This window comes from Macrosteles quadrilineatus, unplaced genomic scaffold, assembly GCF_028750875.1.
Source record: "Macrosteles quadrilineatus isolate MER2022 unplaced genomic scaffold, UCM_ALF_1.0 Scaffold_2__2_contigs__length_208266976, whole genome shotgun sequence".
NCBI lineage: Eukaryota > Metazoa > Arthropoda > Insecta > Hemiptera > Cicadellidae > Macrosteles > Macrosteles quadrilineatus.
The window spans coordinates 175,202,040-175,221,352 of NW_026542595.1; the positions used below are offsets into that span (position 1 = coordinate 175,202,040).

At 33.7% G+C, this 19,313-nt stretch overlaps 1 protein-coding gene across 1 annotated transcript; it reads right to left on the bottom strand.

The window, feature by feature from the left end:
* Positions 1-4,609: 4,609 nt before the first annotated feature.
* LOC128985923 (uncharacterized) lies at positions 4,610-12,672 on the bottom strand. The gene is made up of 3 exons (XM_054405913.1): positions 12,428-12,672; positions 8,312-8,474; positions 4,610-7,525 (listed from the first exon to the last, which is right to left on the bottom strand). The coding sequence occupies exons 1-3, from the start codon at positions 12,603-12,605 to the stop codon at positions 6,982-6,984; spliced, it is 885 nt and encodes a 294-aa protein (XP_054261888.1). The 5' UTR covers positions 12,606-12,672; the 3' UTR covers positions 4,610-6,981.
* Between the last annotated feature and the right edge of the window lie 6,641 nt (positions 12,673-19,313).

A 19,313-nucleotide genomic window follows, 5' to 3' on the forward strand; every position in this document is an offset into this window, starting at 1 on the left:
GCCATGATCTGAAATTGAAGTAAAAAGTGAAATGCTACTAGCATATAACTAATTGTAATTTCAATGGCCAATGTTCCAGTTTTACCAAATAAAATTCACAGTGGTAAAGTCAGGTCTACTGTATTCAATTAAGATTCCTCGGAGCCAAGACGTTCTAACTCGTAAAACAATTAAAAAACTAGCGGTACAAAGAAAATTTCTTATCTCACAGTTTACTAGATATTTAACTTACAATACCTCTGGTGTTTGAAAAAATACTTTGAGATGTAAATAACTCTTCAGTGACTGTTTGAAATTATCCAAGATGGTCGCTAGCCTCTAAGGACCCTTTAAGTTACATACAAATTTGGCGAATTTATAAAATGTCAACTATTATCCATTGTATTAAAAAGATGCTAATTTATTGAGGGTTAATACATTTGCTATTATTATCACAGAAACTCACCCTTCTTGCAGAGAGCCCATTCGCTTGCAAAGAAGACGTCCTGAAACAGTTATTAGTTATATTAAAATAATTTTAATTGTTAAATAATATGATTACATTACATTACCATTATACATTTTCTCACTGACTATTCATTGTACTTGTAAATTTATGAATAAAGGAGATTTTGATTTGATTTGATAAAACTTACCATTACTACCTACCAGTAACTAGACTGAGTGTTACAATATTTTACAGTAATTTTCTATTGTTGTAGCCTCTTCCTTACTTTGACAATTTTAAGAGATAAAATGTTTCAGTCTTCTTTAAAAACCAAAACCAAACTTCAATTTAATTTAGAGATTAAGGTACAGTCAGTCCTGAATTATTTTACTAATATGGATCTAATGAGGTTATTTGGCAAGGAAAAACAATTTGTCACATATTATGCACTTTCAACTTATTTTAACACTTCCTTTATTACCATATTGCAAGAAAACTACAAAAACTTACCAAAAAGTATCATTACTAAATCAAGCTTGTGTTATGCTAAAAAGTGCATTTTAACCTTAAAGTTTAAAACCCAAACAAACTAAAAACAGATGATTAGTCTTACTTGGCACTTAATAAACGGTCAGATGATATTTTTGCCTCAACTGAAGACAGTTCTTTCTCAGCCACAGCCAAAAGATGGTCAGCTTCTTCCAGAACTTTGGTTTTTAGTAAAGGTGACGGTGTTTTGGGGACCTTCACAAACATCTGAAATCATTTTTACTTTTGTTACTTTCGTCCAAGTGACTTTTGACCACCCTATTTTTGGGGTCCCAGAAAGAGTTCATTGATTTAATTATACTTAAAATTTTATCATAATTTTCTCCTTTATGTTATGAGCAACATTCAACAAAGTAAAAACTCTTTTAACTCAAGTGTACAGTGTACGGTAGATACACACACAATTCTCTCACCGCAGCAAACCTGCAGACTATTCTGATTGGATTTTCACTAAAATATTTCCATAAATATTTATTCCCCATTTAATATTATATTCAACAAGTACATAAGGTTTGCTGCTAAACACAACAGTATTCTTTTACTCCATAAGAATAAGATGGGAATTAAAATGTACAGTTTTTTTTCTCTGTAGCCTTTCATTTTAGAACAAAGCTTCAGTATACAATAGTTATTTGTGTAACCAGAGTGCAAAGTGGCACTTTGCTGCACGAGAGAAATGTTACACACGAGTACATCTAAGTTTGACTTGGTTACAGTGTATGTTACAGCTTTTAGCCATTTTTCTTGCATATTTTTTTTTTTAGGGTTTGGTTTTATGATACTCTTGGAGGGCCGACATTATCATCTTTTGTCGTTAAGTTACCTTCACAGATATTTACTCTTTAGAGCTTGGACACGGCAATATCCCTCACTTTCAAACAGGAAATAGTGGCAAAACAGTAGGTCCTATTACAGTAGAACAGTGTTTTGGTAACAGAAGGTTGTTACTTTTAAATAAAAGACAGTTAATGGTCTATACAACCTAATTTGGCCAGGGAAAGAGCGAAAGAGCATTTATTGCTTATGACACCGCTGGGGTCGGACAAATTATTTTGGCTCAAGCAAATTGACATACGCCCTCACATCATATCATTGTCAATATCTGTTTGGACAGTAAATGCTTTTGTTAGCTACATAAAATTTGCATCTTCTAATACTTTTCAATCAAATGGCGACCATACAAAGTTCATTTTAAGCCAAGTATGAATTGAGCCCATCTTGTATACAATAAAAGAATGTTTTAAATAGTACATTTAATTACCAAGTCTGGGTTGTCCAGGAAGGAGAGAGTTGCTATGTTGATTGGCTGATTTTCACGGCGAGGTGGTGTCACTTGGACGGCTACATTCTCTTTTGTAGGTTTCCTGTGAACATAAAATAGGAATTTGAACCAAAAATTAAATTGTTGACACTTATTTATAAAACTCTATACAGTACTAGGCACCCCACTGTTTCAGTTTTTCTAGCTATCAACAATATCCGCCCCAGCCTTTTTGGCCAGGTTGATGTTGAATTGAGTGAGTACAGAGTTAATTTATGCAAGACCAGAATAAACTAAAAATTTGTGTCAAAAGGATGATTAAGAAGAGGGAAAATATTTCTTTTGGTTAGTTTAGTTATAGAAATAATATCTGCAAATCACTTAGGAGCCTGAAAGTGTTTTTAAATGGAAAAAAATAGCATATTTTTGTGATTATCGACCTGTAACTAAAAATGTGACATGATCTGCAAATTAACTACGTATATTACATAGCTTTACATAGAACAGATCAGTTCATGGCGGTTGTGGTTTTAATAAAATTAACACCTATGAGTGAGATGCAAGCCATCTCACTACTAAGGAAGGGTATCTTAGTTACTAAATTCAAGCCCAAGTTTGCATGTGACACGCTACGTCAGGGTTGCCACATAGTTTACGGAAAAACCGGGACATGGCCCCACTCCCCCCGATTAAAATATAGGCTTAAATATGGGCATGAGGAATCAGAATCGGGACGGGTGGCAACCCTGCGCTGCGGGCCCACGAGATAAGCGCACCCCATCCCCCCTTCATTGAGGACTTTTTCTCTTCTTTGTAAACCCAACAAACCTAAGCCCCCTTTTGCCCCTTTGGCTCGGGCCCATTTAACTAAAGCGACCCCAAATGAAATAGACATGGGGCAAGGCCACACTAAAATTGTGGCCTTGCATGGGGGCTGTTTCATAATAAACTACAAGTTACAAGTTTTTGCTTGTAATTTCCATTAGATTTGCATTGGGCGATCAGTTGATTTACCAATAATATTAGTTTTTAGCTTATTATGAAACAGGCAGTTATGTTTGTTTAGCACACATCAATTTATTAATAGACAAATGCGCGCATAAGACCTTGTCTGCATAATACGCGCTCACTATTTCGTGCCTTCACGTTGCAAACCTGGAGCGAGTGAGACAAAGTAATTAGAGTGAGACAATGTTAACATGGTCTCACTGATGAGCGAATTGGCCACTTTGCTTTCTCAAATCCAGTGAGAGAACATGTACATTGTCAGGCCCGCTTTTATAAACGGGCAGACTGGGCATATGCCCAGGGGCGCCGGTGGTTTGGGGGCACCCAGCGGGCGCCTGCCAGGTGCCCTCAACACCGCCCGCCAGCACTAGGAAAAAAGGGGGGCGCTGCTCTTGGGTTTGCCCAGGGCTCCAATGACCCTTAACGCGGCCCTGCACATTGTTAGGTAACAGTAGGAAAATAATTAATTCCAGCTGGAATCAGTTTCAAACTCGGTATTAACATTTCCCAGGATTGAGCCAGTAGTCAACTTATGATTACTTTTAAACTAATGCACTGCAGTGACATGCAACAAAGTCAAAATTAAAAATGTTACGTCATCAACTTTCTCTCTCAATAACGCATAAGTGGACACAAATAAATTTGTTCAGAAATGCTCCGTAGCTATTTGGCAATAGAATTATCGTGCCAAAGCTATTCAGGTACAGGTGCTAAGGATATTTTAAACTGTGAAGCTGAGTCCAAAAAGGTGAGTACTAACTGAGTAGCACAGATTGCATTCTAAAAGTGGTACTTGGCATACGACGGTGAATGAGGTCCAACAAAGTTGCCGATCTACTTGTTTTAGATTCTCCATCTGCTAACGATGACACTTTCCCAAACAGATTTTTAACCGTTAAGTTGATGGTAAAAGTTTATTAATCACTGTGTGAGTTGGAATAATACCTTATCGGTAATGTAACTAAACGTGGAAACACTAGATTAATTCCATTGTGTGATTAAGAAGAAATGTACCTAGTTTAAAGTGTACTGTAAAATCTGAGGAACAATTTCTTTTAACTGATTGAAGTAAAGTTACATATGTTGCAAGACAATTTTTTTTCTTTAAGCAGACAATCAATCAATCATTGAGATGGGGACGCCACCAGGTGCGTCATTTAACCCATACCACTTAAAACAACCATCTTGCAAGGTTATCTTCGCTTTAGCAAAATATTTTCAGAAGAATGGTTTTGAATATTGAAACAAAAGCATGGACTACCATGCATCAGTTATTTATCTTCTACACAAGCATAAACTTCATATTTATATTCTAAAAGCCTATAAATAAATTCAAGAAAAGGTTCCCAAACAAAACAACACCATTTCATTATTTGTTTATTAGATCATCATGAACAACGTCTGAGGTTTTTGAATAAATGTAATCAAACGTACATAGAATAAATTAAACTAAGTTTACTTTTCTTCTATTTCTGGTCTTTTACGTCCTTGGCTTAGAGCATAACCTTACCGTATGTTAAATAGAACAATAAAAGAGAGAGACACGAGTTTAATTGCCAAAGTTCAAGAAATCTCTTTTGTAGTACATGCAATAAAATAAACTTAAAGCAAAGTTTAAATATTTCCACAAACTAAAGATAGTTCTAAAATTCTTGGATTTGAAAAAGCTTCAATTACATAATGTTTGTAATAAAGGATTTTATGATAAAAATCGCACCTTCAAACTCTAAATACTTAATCTGAAATGATCATTGGAAAACAAGTGCAACTAGCAGATTTATTTTATTTTGCAAGAACTTAAATTATGTACATAACACAAAACTCCTCCTTTACACAAAACTCTAACTTGTCTTTTTCCTCCTGAAACCTCATGGCTATACAGAGTGGGGAAAAAGTCCCGGGACAAACTAAAGATAGTTCTAAAATTCTTGGATTTGAAAAAGCTTCAATTACATAATGTTTGTAATAAAGGATTGTATGATAAAAATCGCACCTTCACTCTAAATACTTAATCTGAAATGATCATTGGAAAACAAGTGCAACTAGCAGATTTATTTTATTTTGCAAGAACTTTCTTAAATCTAAATTATGTACATAACACAAATTCCTTTACACAAAACTCTAACTTGTCTTTTTCCTCCTGAAACCTCATGGCTATACAGAGTGGGGAAAAAGTCCCGGGACAGTTATACATTTCAAAAAGTAATAAAGATAGAGCTTCAAAACTTGGTACACAGTTACTGGGCATTAAAATAATTTCAACACATTATTCAGTGATACGCTACCTCCTCAGGGGGACAGCCCGCTAGGAGTCAAAAGAAAATCCTAAATGTAAACATAGGTCTAGGTAGAGGCCGCCAACCTCTTTAAAAAAAAAAATTCAGGTGGATATGCACACATCAAACTAAAGGCCTTTGCTAGTAGAATACAGTGCTGCAAATTTGAAATCTATTGGTTTTAAAAACCGAGTCAAAAATGGCAGCCGTTCAAAGATATCTTGAATTTGCCATTTTAAATCTTTGAACAGCTGCCATTCTTTACTCCTTCTTTGATCAAACTCGCGGCATTGTATTCTACTATTTAAGACCTCTAATTTAATGTGCATGTGTATAGATAGACCTATGCATACGTTTATGATTTTATTCCGATTTCTAGCGGGAGCACCCCTGAGGAGGTATTGCAGTAAAGGCAAATTAAATGCATCTTTGAAAAGTTTTCATTTTTGACTCAATTGTTCGTTTGATTTTGGGTTTGCGGCATTGTATTTTACTAACAAAGACAGAAATTTGATCTGCATATTAACCTATGTTTACATTTAACATTTTCTTCTGACTCCTAGCAGGCGTTTCTCTGGGGAGGTTGCCCATCACTAAATATTGTGTTAAAATTATTTGTTGTCATACTGCAGCAAAAACAACCGTTTTAAATGCATGCGCTGCAGTCTAAAGTAGCATTTTTACTCTCTAGGGAGTAAAAATCAGCTGTTGTACAAACAGCCCGGGGACTTTATTTCCACCCTGTATATTCTAAATTTCAGATTCAAATTCAGTTTTAACCCCAAAACACAAAGTTATAAAAATGTTAACTATTATGTAAAAAATGTTTGTTAACAAAAAAATTATCAACTCATCCCAGATGGTTTCCTTCATTTTTAAGAAAGTTTAATCATCAAAATGAACCTTCTTAGAAACTAAGATTTCTAAATATCTTATGATTAGTATCTGATGGTATGATGAGATCAAGATTGTACCAGTGATTTATGTAACTTTCATGACTAAAAGGCTTTAATACCATTACAAGCTGTAACGACCAACTAGTTGTACCATTGACTATTAGTCAATGATTGTACGTTGTTTTAGAAATAGTATCTTATATTCATCTTGAAAATATTTTACAGTTTAATGCCCTTTCTAACAAACTATTTGTATAATCAATAATGTACAAGAAGTCCTTAACAACTATCACATAGTGTTACTAACAAAACAATATTACAAACTAATGATAAAGGAACAATAAATAATAACCGATTCATAATGCACCAATTTCTATAAGTTTTCATCCATGTTACTTCTTGGTAACATATCCACTAGGCCTAGTTACTTGTTAACAACAATGCGTAAATGCATGTGAAAATCTTAGACTGTGAGCTATAAGTGTAAAAATATCACTATCATGACTAAGCCAACATTGAAAAAATACATATATCTATCTTTGATATAAAATGGTATTCCATTTTCTAACACTTCTTGTAAATCATTTTCTGCAAGAGTGTAGACATTTCTATTCTTGCAGCGAGTTTCCGTTCTTCATTCAGCTTCTTGAAGTAAGGAAGCAATGAAAGAACAAACATCTTATCATCATCTTGTTCCAAAGGAAGGGAGATTCCGGAACTTATTTCAACAGATGGTGACAGGTACTCTGGATTGATTTGATAATATTCTTGAACAGATTGATTGGACGGTTCACCATTTTTGGATGTTTCTGATGTGATATTTAGCCTCCCTCTGTTCGTTTCTTCTCGGATCGGTGTTTGGTTGTTGCTGTCAGAGTCCATTGTAGAACTGTCGGATTGCATGTTGAACTGTACACTTGAGAGATCATTGTTTGGCTTAAATCGCTTGGCTCTTCCATTGTTACTCCCTCGTCCCTGATTGTTCTTGCCGTCTGAATCCGCATACAATGATTCAGTTTGATTTTTCAGATCAACAATGTTAACATTTAACACTTTGGATTCATTTTTCACTGGGCTTTCCTCAATGTCAGTACTGCTTTGGTCCGATCTGAAAAAGAACAAAAAGGTATTTTAATTTTTTAATAGATTTTTGAATGAAAAGCTTTCCTTACAAGATTACTTTAAAAGCCTAATAAAGTAATAACTACTCATAGGCGGATCCAAGAATTTTTTCTTTCAAAACGTTTTAGGAATGGTTTGTTTGTAGGCTAGACCTTAATTTATTGACAACCCACATACATCACCGTTATTAACCTGTACCGTAATTTTTGGCAGGTCATTGAATTAACCTAACAATTTCTGTTGACAGAAACATCAAATTCGATCTAGTTCGTAGTGACAGAGTGGGTTCAGTGAGACACATTTAGAAGTAGACAAAAACAACCTTTATTTAGTTGAATGACACTGCTTGTACAAAATAAAAACTACAGTACTGAAGTGGAACAACACAGGATTACGGTAAGTAAGATTAATCTTTGATTAAATAACTGTAACAAAACATAATGGCAATGTTTAAACAGCTAGGCTATTTAAAACATGATAAGTAAAATATAACAACCGGGATTGAACAAACAATCTTGTGGAATAAATCAGGATTTTTCATGATTCAAAAGCAGGATAAAAATAGATTTTCTCAAACCGCTAAGCGGGATTATTGTTGTGTCCGTGAGGATACACTGCTTGAGGGCCAAGCTGCCTCAAGCATCATTCATTTTTCAGTCAGTTAGTTAGCAAAACAAGCAAAAGATTTTTCTACCGTACTTTTGTAGCCAATAGATATTTTATTTTATTTTGTAAATGGTTTGGATTAAGCATGTCTACAAAATGTACTTACCCTTTATCCTTTATCTGCTTGGATTGATCCAAAAATCCTAAAAGATGAGAAAATTTATACTTTTTTTTTGGCAATGCCAAGCCCTTCTGCACTTTCTTTTCATACTTAATCTCCCTCATATACGTATCCCGTATGTTAGTCCATCTATTTTGGATGTCTTTACCTGAAAAAAATTACAAGTGATCAGGGTATGTAGCCTAATTGAATATGTTAGCAAAATAAAAATCGTTGACAAATTAAATATTATCACTTGTGAATCTAAAGCCAGCTTGAATGTCTCCTAGAAAAAGTAGATGAAAACAATTAGGCCTAGTAGGTTAACGAGTTTAGGAGTGGAGTAGGTAGACCTACAGATTTAAGTTACAGATTTAAAACTATTCGAATTATTTAACCCTCACAGTGTTATGTGTCGAAAAATCAACACATAACACACTTTGTGTAGTGTTTTGTGTCGATTTTTCGACTCACAAACACTGTTAACGGCGAAGGCTCTATGACTGACAAAATCGGATTGAACTGGATCGAGTTAGGTATCGTTTTATTTGGCAGATTCTAAGCTTTCTTCCGAGGTCTGTCTCTAAGCGCTTTTTTTTTCTCGAGCCGATCATAATTGTAGCAGACAGCTGAAGTGCGTATTTGTAAACAGCTTGGTTAACCTCGCACCGATGACTGATGTGTTTTATTACGTTTATCATTGTTTTAGTGTTAAAAATCAAAAGTAGTGATATACGTGGTGCATTATAAGAAGATTTAAGTGATTTTGAAGGGCTGGTTGATGATCCTGAAGAAGTAGGTAGTGATATTGATGTAAATTATCAGCCAGATTCCTAGCTATGGTTAGGCTATGCATTCTTAGCTAAACGCTATGTACTGAAATCTGTTTTTTGCCCATAACTTATTTATTTGCAAATCTACTTCCTTATATTATTATATATTTGTAATCCTCATAAAATTTAGAACAAAGTGGCTATTTTCAAATATTTATAGGACTATAATTTATACAATTTCATTGAGCGCGAACTTATTTTTTTTTTGAAAAATTTTCCAAAATATTTTTTTTTAGCCTACCTAAAATTTTTTTTGAAACAAATGTTCCTTATGTTTTATGTATAGTAGGCCTATTGAAGCCTATGATTTTCCAAACAAAATGGTATATAGAACAGTATAATTAACATTGTTTTTAAGCTTCTCAGATCCGTTTTAATAAAACCTTGCAAATGCGCAAAAAAATAGGCAAACATTAAGGTCAAAACTAGGGACACACGGAGGGTTAACAAGTCTATAAGAGAGACATTGAATCAAAATTGTCTCTGTTGGCTGAACAGGCCAATATTATAGTCTACACCAAATCTGCGGTTGAGAATTTCAAATGAACTTGACAGACTTACTCATCGCTAATTAGTTAGCTTTATACTGATAACTAAGCAGCTGTGGAATTTTAGGCCAATAATATTAGGTAACAGTATTAGGCCTACAGACGGTTTTGTGGTATAAATATTTTGGCAATCTTTAAGAATATGACTGGCAATCGATGACAATGACAATCTTATCTGCCGACTATTCAAAAATTGGCATCCCGTAACACTAATAACTAAGCCACAAACTACATTAAATTAAATATAATTAGATACTAGCTAGTGATGTGGGCCGGGTAAATACCCAGTGGGTAGGTAAATATAAATTGGGTATTTACCTGGGTATTTACCCCAGGCCCGGGTAAATACCCAAAAACTGGGTATTTATAATTTGTATTAAAGTTAGAGAAGATTGAGATGTTTTTTGCAATTATTACCTTGTAAGGATAGCAAAATGATAATAAAATGTGTTAAACAAAATTTCATATGGTCACTACTAGCATTTTACTTCTCGGAATGATCACCATAAATACCCAGGTCTGAGCATAAAGCATAATCGGCATAAATACCCTGGCCGCATGGTTGCACTGGTCCTGACTACTTATGATTTTTTAATTTCTATAATAGATAGATGAATTTATTTTATTAAAAGTGAAGAAAAATAATTTGTAAAGTAATAATTATTATTTAGAAAGACAGGAAAATTTAATCTAGTAGTGGCCTATGGGTAAAAAACTTAAGAAAATAATTAAAATTCAATCTGTAGGATGGCAGGATTTAATAATATTTTTGTTCTAGGCTAGATCTTTTGTTGGTATCAAAATAAAAAATAAACTAATTTCATAAACTTGTGATACAAAAAATTTGAATCTATAGCACAATAAATCTTTCAAAATTATATTATAAGTTAGACAAAAAAACAGGAGATACATTTTTTAATAGGTTTATCCAAATATATTGTTACCAACTAAGCAGTAACACAGAAAAGTTTAATGTAGACTCCCTCTTATCTGGACACCTTTAAACCGGACAATTTTTATCAGCCCATTGGTTTAACCTGAATAGATTGGCAAGAAGTGAGCGGTACTGAAACGACTGTTCTCGTGGGAAAGATTTGAGACCAGTGATCACGTATCTAAATACAATCATTGACTATAAATCCTTAATGATACAATGCTCTCCTAAATTAAAGTCGAATATGACAGTACCAGTACACGGTTTCCGTTTTAATAAGTTTTTGGGGACGTCGGTTTAACCAGAAAAACCGTTATCTGGACTAGCCTCGGTCCCGAGGAAACGGATAAGAGGGAGTCTACTGTACATTCAGTATTCTGCCATTCTACCTATATCATTCAGGCCTTGGGTCTGTCTAGCCTTCCAAGCCATTTACACAATACAAATTTCAACTATCATAATTTAATAACAGTAGAAGTAGGTTTAAGTTCACTATTTCTCTGATGAGGTGTTGTCTTGATTTCATAAAAAAAGTGCTAAATCATTAAATAAAAGGTACTAGCAAAGCTTCAAGTTACTGTAAAAGGTGTTATAGACAATATCCTAATTTATCATGTAATGATAACTATAACATATTTAGGGGTAGATAAAAATTAATTTCAATCGATTTCATAAATACCCAAAATACCCGGGTATTTATGGAATTTGGGTATTTACCCGGGTAAATACCCAGGGTATTTACCCCGAGTTTTAAATACCTGGGTATTTTACATCACTAATACTAGCATATGGATCTCAAGCCGGGAACCAAGAAACTCCAAGATGTTAATTGGCAATTTTAAATATCTATCATCTCAAGTTTTCAGTTACCGGTACTTATGGATTAGGCTAATTGTTTTGTATTGAAATACATATCCTATATAAATATTACGGATATTGATTGGAATATGATATTCCTATTTAAATGTCAACATTATAGGGCATTAACTTATCTCAAAACTAATATTATCCATTAAAACGCCCTTAAGTGTTTCTTCTGTGACCTCCTAGACTATTTCTGCCTCATTCCATAATTCTACAATCATCCTAAATCAGACGTTGTGGCTTGGCAGAATATGTTGTGGAATGCGCTGAAACTGCAGTGTGTGTGAATAACAATGGCGTGTTGTTACATTTCTAGCCTCATTCTTCATTTCATTAGTTTCACTCGTGCCTAAAGTAATCATTTGGCTACAGTGATAGTCGAGCTTCAGCTTTCGCATTGAATCATGGGCTAAGGGCTCGGTACGTTCTGATTGGTGGCCGAACATTATAAACTTGTTCTAAGCCTAACTTAGATCTACTGTAGGTACATAACTTACATGGTTGGTTTTGGTTACCGGTACTGTAGTTCAGGTTCATTATTTGTAGGCTTATTTTTAATTTCTTATATTAATTAATATAATATCGAATGCATTTAAATGATTCCTATTGAAAGTAGACCCCTAGAAGTCATAGATCGATATGATTTAAAATAAGGATAAGAAAAGTTTTAGTTCAATATTTGTTGCGGACACAGTTGAAGTTTCTTCTAAAGGCTTTTAAATTTCTAAGGGTTGAACCAGCAACTTTCATTATACTTACAGTACAGCAGGTATACCTTTTACACTCAGCAACACAGATAAGTTAGGCGTTAGGCCTAGATAAAAGAAAATCACTATAAAGCACCTAACTAAGTTAAGATATTTAAGATGTTAGGCCTACATATCTATAGTCACAGTTATTTTACAGTTAAGTTAAGTTATAAACCCTATTGTTGTAAACAAACCTTTCCCGAATCTGTCGTATTTTGACATATCAGTCCAATCCACGATGAGGTTAGCAAACACTTCTTGCCATGCCAGGAGTTTGGCATTCCTTTGATTGTAATATTTATGATTTTGATCCCAAAGCACAGGCCTACGTTTAACTTCAGTAATAAGATGTTCACTGTCAATTGTATTCATTGTGTACACTGAGAAATATAAATAAAAATTGAAATAGCGTATGGATTTAGATTTTGGACTTCGACGATTGAGATTGACCGTTCTTCTTCTTCTTTTTCTAGTTTCATTTATTGCGGCTAGAGTACACCACTGTTAGTAGTTCTGAGTGCTGTTCCATACGGAGAATCTTCAAACCTTTACGCCTTTACCTTACAAGTTTTTTTTGCAATATTCAAGTTTTTACCACATGGAACGTTTTCGTTGTTGTAGTCGTAATCTTAAACTAAAAAAAATAAAACTTTAATTTGAAAAACGATTAATGCACTAATGAATGTGTAAAAATAAAGAAAAAATATATTAATAAGGGAGATGAAGGTAAATATGTATGTGAAAATGTTATTCGAAAATTTGGTAAGTTTTTCTTATATCAGCCTACACAAGATTTAAAATTAATCCAAAGCAAAATGACGGTTTCCACTACTTGCCAGATTAGATAAGGCCCCTCGCCCACTATACGATTTCGGTCGTACGACACTGTGTCGGAACGACAACATTCCAGTAGTGAACCATTTTGGATCAGAACAATAAATGTACAGGTACTTACTTAGGTGCAGTAATTACACTAGATTTTATGCTTTAGGCCATAAAAAGTCCCTAATGATTTTGTAAGATAAAGAAGCTGCAATATAATATTTATTTTGTTGGAATTAAAAACGACATAAACAATTATTGGAATTTGCGCTTCACTAGGCTATACCCTCTTCAGTACTGTAAAACACGGACAGGGACAGCTTTGCATACGAACATTTCTAGATTTTATTATTAATTGACACATTTTTTATTAAGTTGTACAATACAATTTTTGAATTTATTTTCTCGTTGCTCAATTTTAATTTTTAACTCTTGTATTTATATTGCCTGTATTAACTTAGTTCCTTGTTATTTATATTTATTTACCAAAGACTGAATACAAGATGTATTAACAAACAAAATTGACTCGTCTATGCATTATAATGTAAAAGTAACGAATAAATGTCTTATGTCTTAAAGAAATCTACTACCTGTGATCCGAGATCGGGAATTTGCCAACACATTTTGAGAGATGCATAATAATATACAATTTGAGCTACAATTTGTGTGACTTGTGACATTTTTGTGGTTAAATTTCGATTTCACATTCTCTGTGGATACGAAATTTAGTCAGGGTCTTTGTTCTTAAATTACTACATAGACAGTATGACATCGTGTCTACACTTAGGCCTACTAAGTTTATACACCCCACTCCCGCCGTTTGTTCCACAAAACATGCCTTCAGTTGGGTCATTCCGGTCCGAACCATAAATATCCGTTTGTTACAATTTACAGTTTCCGGGAAGGAAAGGAAGTGTGTTATTATCCCATTGAGAGAGAGGTCTATTGATTGTCCTAACCTAACCCAAACATAGTGACGTCATCGCTAGTTCGACCCGCCCGGGCTGGACTTGCGCGTTGCGGCCGCTTTTGTCAAGGGAAATCGAACTTGACAATGATGAATTTTGATTTGTGTCTTCAGGTTGGAAAATATAAACATTTTAGGACAATATTTGTCAAAATCATCTCTTAAAATAAATTTTCCTTTTTTAAAACATCAGGTTTTACCTATGAAAAATACATACATCAATTTTGTTTAGTGTTGAATGAATAAAAAGAGTATGCTTGCTTTGTTGTTTGCAATAACCTATTGAAAACTTACATTCCTAGATTGAAAATAAATCCCCTTACGGGACCGCGTCTCGTTGTCCCTCCGTCTCGTTGTCCCTCCGTCTACTTGTACCTCGAGGCCTAGGGACAACTAGTCGTAGGTACAACTAGACGTAGGTACAAGTAGACGGTGGCTCACCCGACTAGTTGTACCTGCAGATTTTTAGGAGGTATAACTAGACGTAGGTACAAGTAGACGTAGGTACAACTAGCGTGTATCCCACCGACAAGTAGTATCACCTAGCTTGTACGGATGCGACCAGTTGTCCCTACGACTAGTAGTCCCTACGACTAGTAGTCCCTACGACTAGTGGTCCCTCCGTCTAGTAGTCCCTACGTCTAGTTGTACCTACGCGTATTTTGCGTCCTTATAGTCTAGTTGTATCCATCCTTCAATTCGTTACCCTGTTTAATCGATTACTGCACGAGTACTTTTTAATAATACCCTTAATTAAATCAGGAACTGCAGTGTTCCGAGTCGATTGAGTATGATTGGCAAATATTTTTCACCGCACTACGATGTTTTACTAGTTTAGTAGTTTTACAGACGTTAATTGGAGGCTGAAAGCTACGCATTGCTGTCCAGGGTCAAAATGGCAGCTATAGTTGTGATTAAAATTTGCCAGCCCTGGTACCGAAAATCGCTTATTTAATTAAAACATTTATATATATATCATTAAATATACAAGCAGTATATCCCTAATGAATTGCAATAGACCGCTGCCCAGCAATTATGTATTACTATTTTTGCTGATTCCTTTAAATATTTTTTCACATAACCTTAAAGTATTTGCATTGATTAGTGTGCATATCTTATAGTTTACAATGGATTTCCCAGTGATCAATGAACAATGATGTGTACAATGAAGTTGAGGTCCAGCGGTTGAAAACTCGACAAAAACTATGCAATGTACTAGGGTCGCCACAGATCTTGACCGATGGATTGGCGGGCGTTGGGATGGGCGCGGGGAGGAGTTCGGGTACTTTCCTGAAAACATAGGTTTCCTACAACTACTGCCCGTGAAAAAATAGTGTAGACTCGAGTTTTCGGTATCACACCCACACATTCAAAACGACTCGTTCAATTTTTACGAGAACCCTATCAAATTTATGAAAGTATTGTCAAATGTTATACAGTATTACAAAGTTTCAAATTTGTACGAATTCTGGGGTGATTTACAACAATTTTTGTTTTGTCAAGTTTCAGAAATATAACATTATGATCAATCTAAGGTGTAAACCTTTTTAAATTTGTTATCTTGTGATGAAAACTCCCGCTCAAAATAAATTGGACTATAAATCGATCGTATGAACGAGAAACATGGTGTCTAAAAAACGAATTATTAGTATAGTGATCTGAAATGAACTTATATTGTTGTAAAACCTTTTTATTGTCGCGTTTTGGGGCTTGTAAGGGGGAAACACGTTGCAGGAAGCTTGCTTTCTCTTTCCTTTATCGAGAAATGTGTTTGTTGCCAGATGCTTGTTTATGACTCATGTCACCCTTTCGGGAATCTGCCCCAACCTCTGGGTTTTTACACTTTAACTTTAACACTTTAACATGGTTGACTCAACAAAACATAGATTTCACACCAACAATGTTTAAGGCAGAGCTTCTCAACCTTATCCAGCAAAATAAACCACCAACGAGATACAGTCTAGACGAAAACTTAGAGGGGAATGACAGTGATCATACGGTTCTTCGTCTGCCTCCGTATCACGCTGACCTGAATGCCATTGTAAATTTGATGTCCGGAAATTGTTGTAAGTAATGACCATATTGATGTTATTAACATTGTTATTATACTTGTTAATTTTTTACGCCATGACCGTTTTTCATAATGAGATATTACTGTACGTACTAATACTTGAGTTGTATTAAATTGGGCTCGAACGCACCTATATAAAATAACATTTAAACAGATTTTTCTGTATAATATTTGGATTATTACAATACCAATTTCAAACAAATTATGTTAGCTTCAGGGCAGTGATCACTTTAAAACATCCAAATCCGATAAATATATAAACATAAAACATAAAAATGGCATAATCAATTGAAATTTATCCATGATAAATAATTTTTAATCGTTATAAAACCTTACAATCGTATAGGCTACACGCTTCTCTGAGCCGTATCGAATCAAGGAATAAAAATTCAATCGAGGAATAAAAACAATTGAAAATAATTGTTTTATCGTCTTTAAATTTCAAGTTATTTCTTGTAAATTTTGACTCAACTCGACTCGAGGGGTTAAACACCCCTTATGGAAAAAATTAATATGTGAAAATTGGCCGATTTACTCAAAATTTTACATAAAAATACTCGAAATTTCAAGGTAAATATCAATATCACAATTATTCTCAACTATTTTTATTCCTTAAGAGAATTATTTTATTGTATTAGATTCCTTACTGAGTGCGACCGAGCGGCACTAATGAGGGTCGAGCCGCCCTAGTGGTGGACAATAGGCGGCTTTACGACCCGACCCTTATCACTGGTCCGACGATAGTTTGTTGAAAAATTGTAGGATGGCTAGTAGTGCCGATTCATCGGTCAAGATCTATGGCGACCCTTATACACATACTTCTCCATTTAACATACACTGTAAATAATAAATGTGATTGGAATATGTTCCATTTGTTTTGATTTTATTTTCATAATTAGTTGTTATTTCGTCACCAGCATAGCAACCCGTTAAACCCATGTTAGTTTTAAACATTTGTAATTCTTTTTTTATTATATGTCTTTTTAGCATATTTTAATTTATAAAGGCATTCTGTAGATCGACAGGAAAATACATTTCCACCAATATGCGGATATTTTCTCTGTGATGTTCACGAGCTGATAAAAAGGTTGTAAAGAAACATGCTTGCCTACATTATTGATATATTTTCTCAGTTTTGTATAGTTTGGTGAAAAACAGCAATCGTACCACGGACCGATTTCATCTTCGTCTCGAACTTAAAAATGATCCCGAGCTGAAAAAAGTCATTTTCGGCCCTAGGTACGAAATATACTCTTAAACTATTGTAGGATCGGTGGATACTAAACTCTATCTTGGAATTGCATACACTCGCTCCTATCTTTAAGTTTACGTTGTTGCCATACAATAAATGTATAAATAAACACAAAAATTCACAAGTTTTGTTGTAAGTACCTATATCATGTATAAATAAAAACATACAATAGCATCATGTGTAAGTGTATTCTGTAAAACTTTAAACAAATATTAGTAAAATAGTTTTCAGGCAAACTATTGTTGAATGAATTAGTTTTAAGTTGTTAAATTAACCTCGACCCGTGCTATATGTTTAATGGAGTTTGTCCGGCAAAATACCATAGTAAAATTAAATGAAATAAATAAAATCAAAAGCAGTTCATAACAAAAGAATAATAGATACAGAATGAACGTAATTTCTGAAAATCGACAGGGCCCACATATGCGAAGCCTGTGCGTGGGGACCAAGTTGACTCAATCATTGGCAATTTCTCATAGTCTTGTAACATAATTAATTAACTACCACTATTATAATTATCAATACATTTTCTAAGGAGAAACAAACGTCCGATTATTTCTAGGCAGCCACAACAGATAACTTTAGAAAACTACGTTATAAGAATTAGAACAACTCAAAAATTAAATTGTTAACATGATTTGTTTAGCCTAACGAAGAAAATCATATACGCCGATGCTTGATGGCAAATCTGTGCGTGCATACCTTTAATTTGAGACCTCAATAATAAAAATGGTCGGGTAGCAGAGCCAAACGAATAACCCATTTTCTTAAATTTATAAGATTATTTAATTATTTATTTATTTTAATTATTTATTTATTTTACTTGACTGTCAATACCAAAGCAAAAGCTTCAACTTCGTGTAGATATTATGCGTCCAGATTACGAATAAACATAAAACAATCTTACACCAATATACCAATAAGTTTAATAAACCAAAATTAAACATACTCCGGACAGATTTCTTATAAAGAGATGCTATGACAATATGATCAAATCTCTAGTTAATATCGTTTAGGTTGTGTATTGATTAGTCAGGACATTGATTGAATAAATAAATATTTAAACAGTATATATATATATATATATATATACATATATACTAAAACATAAATACAGCACAAAACAAACATATAAAACATAAATGTAAAACATAAAACATAAATGTACAGTACATAAATAACCTAATTGTTACAATAAATTAACAATGATCATTTGTTAAATTAATCAGTTCAATGTTATTTATATAATACGACCATAAAGATAGGCGAATGTCTCTCGTGTTTATTAGGACAATAAGACGATATACCTTATTGTTGATTCAGGAACACGCCATGAACTCGTAGTGATTAAACTTAACTGAATTTTAATTTCTATTATAGTATATTTTTCCCTTTGAATACATGTTCTTGTTAAATTCAATTATATGTAAATTATTTTTTACATTCATAATTATTTTGTTCTTTTTATATATTTCTTCATTACATTTAAACTATATAAACTAAATTTTATACTGAGCTAGGTATGTGTACACTGGCTATGTAGTCTGCAACTATCAAGATTAGTTTTACTAAGAACTAATAAGCGCGCGCAAAAAAAGTCATATCTGGGTTATTTTTTCAATGGTATTTCAATACTGAGCTTTAATTACGTTTGCGTAGAAGGTAATCAAGATGTTTTTGTTTTTTTTTTTTGAGAAAAGTTAGTAGTTAAGTGTGAAATAAACTAATTTGTCAAAGTATATGCATCAACTACCAAACTACGCCAGTTTACGTAATATCCATAAGAATAACATATACATATTTAATTTGAACTTGTTGTAATATTCTCCGTGACTAATACCGTACAAAAACACTTTATTATACTCAATTATTTGTTTTTGTAAACTCTGAATTTATTTATTTAAGATAATTGTTTAAAGTTGTTGTTTAAGCTAGTTAATGTTAGTTTTCTATAGAAAGGTACAGTTT

Coding starts and splice junctions, on each gene's coding strand:
- LOC128985923 (XM_054405913.1), bottom strand. CDS start 12,605: ATGAATACAATTGACAGTGAACATCTTATTACTGAAGTTAAACGTAGG. Junction 8,475..12,427: donor ATACGACAGATTCGGGAAAG/GTTTGTTTACAA, acceptor AATTTTTTTCAG/GTAAAGACATCCAAAATAGA. Junction 7,526..8,311: donor AAGCAGATAAAGGATAAAGG/GTAAGTACATTT, acceptor GTTCTTTTTCAG/ATCGGACCAAAGCAGTACTG.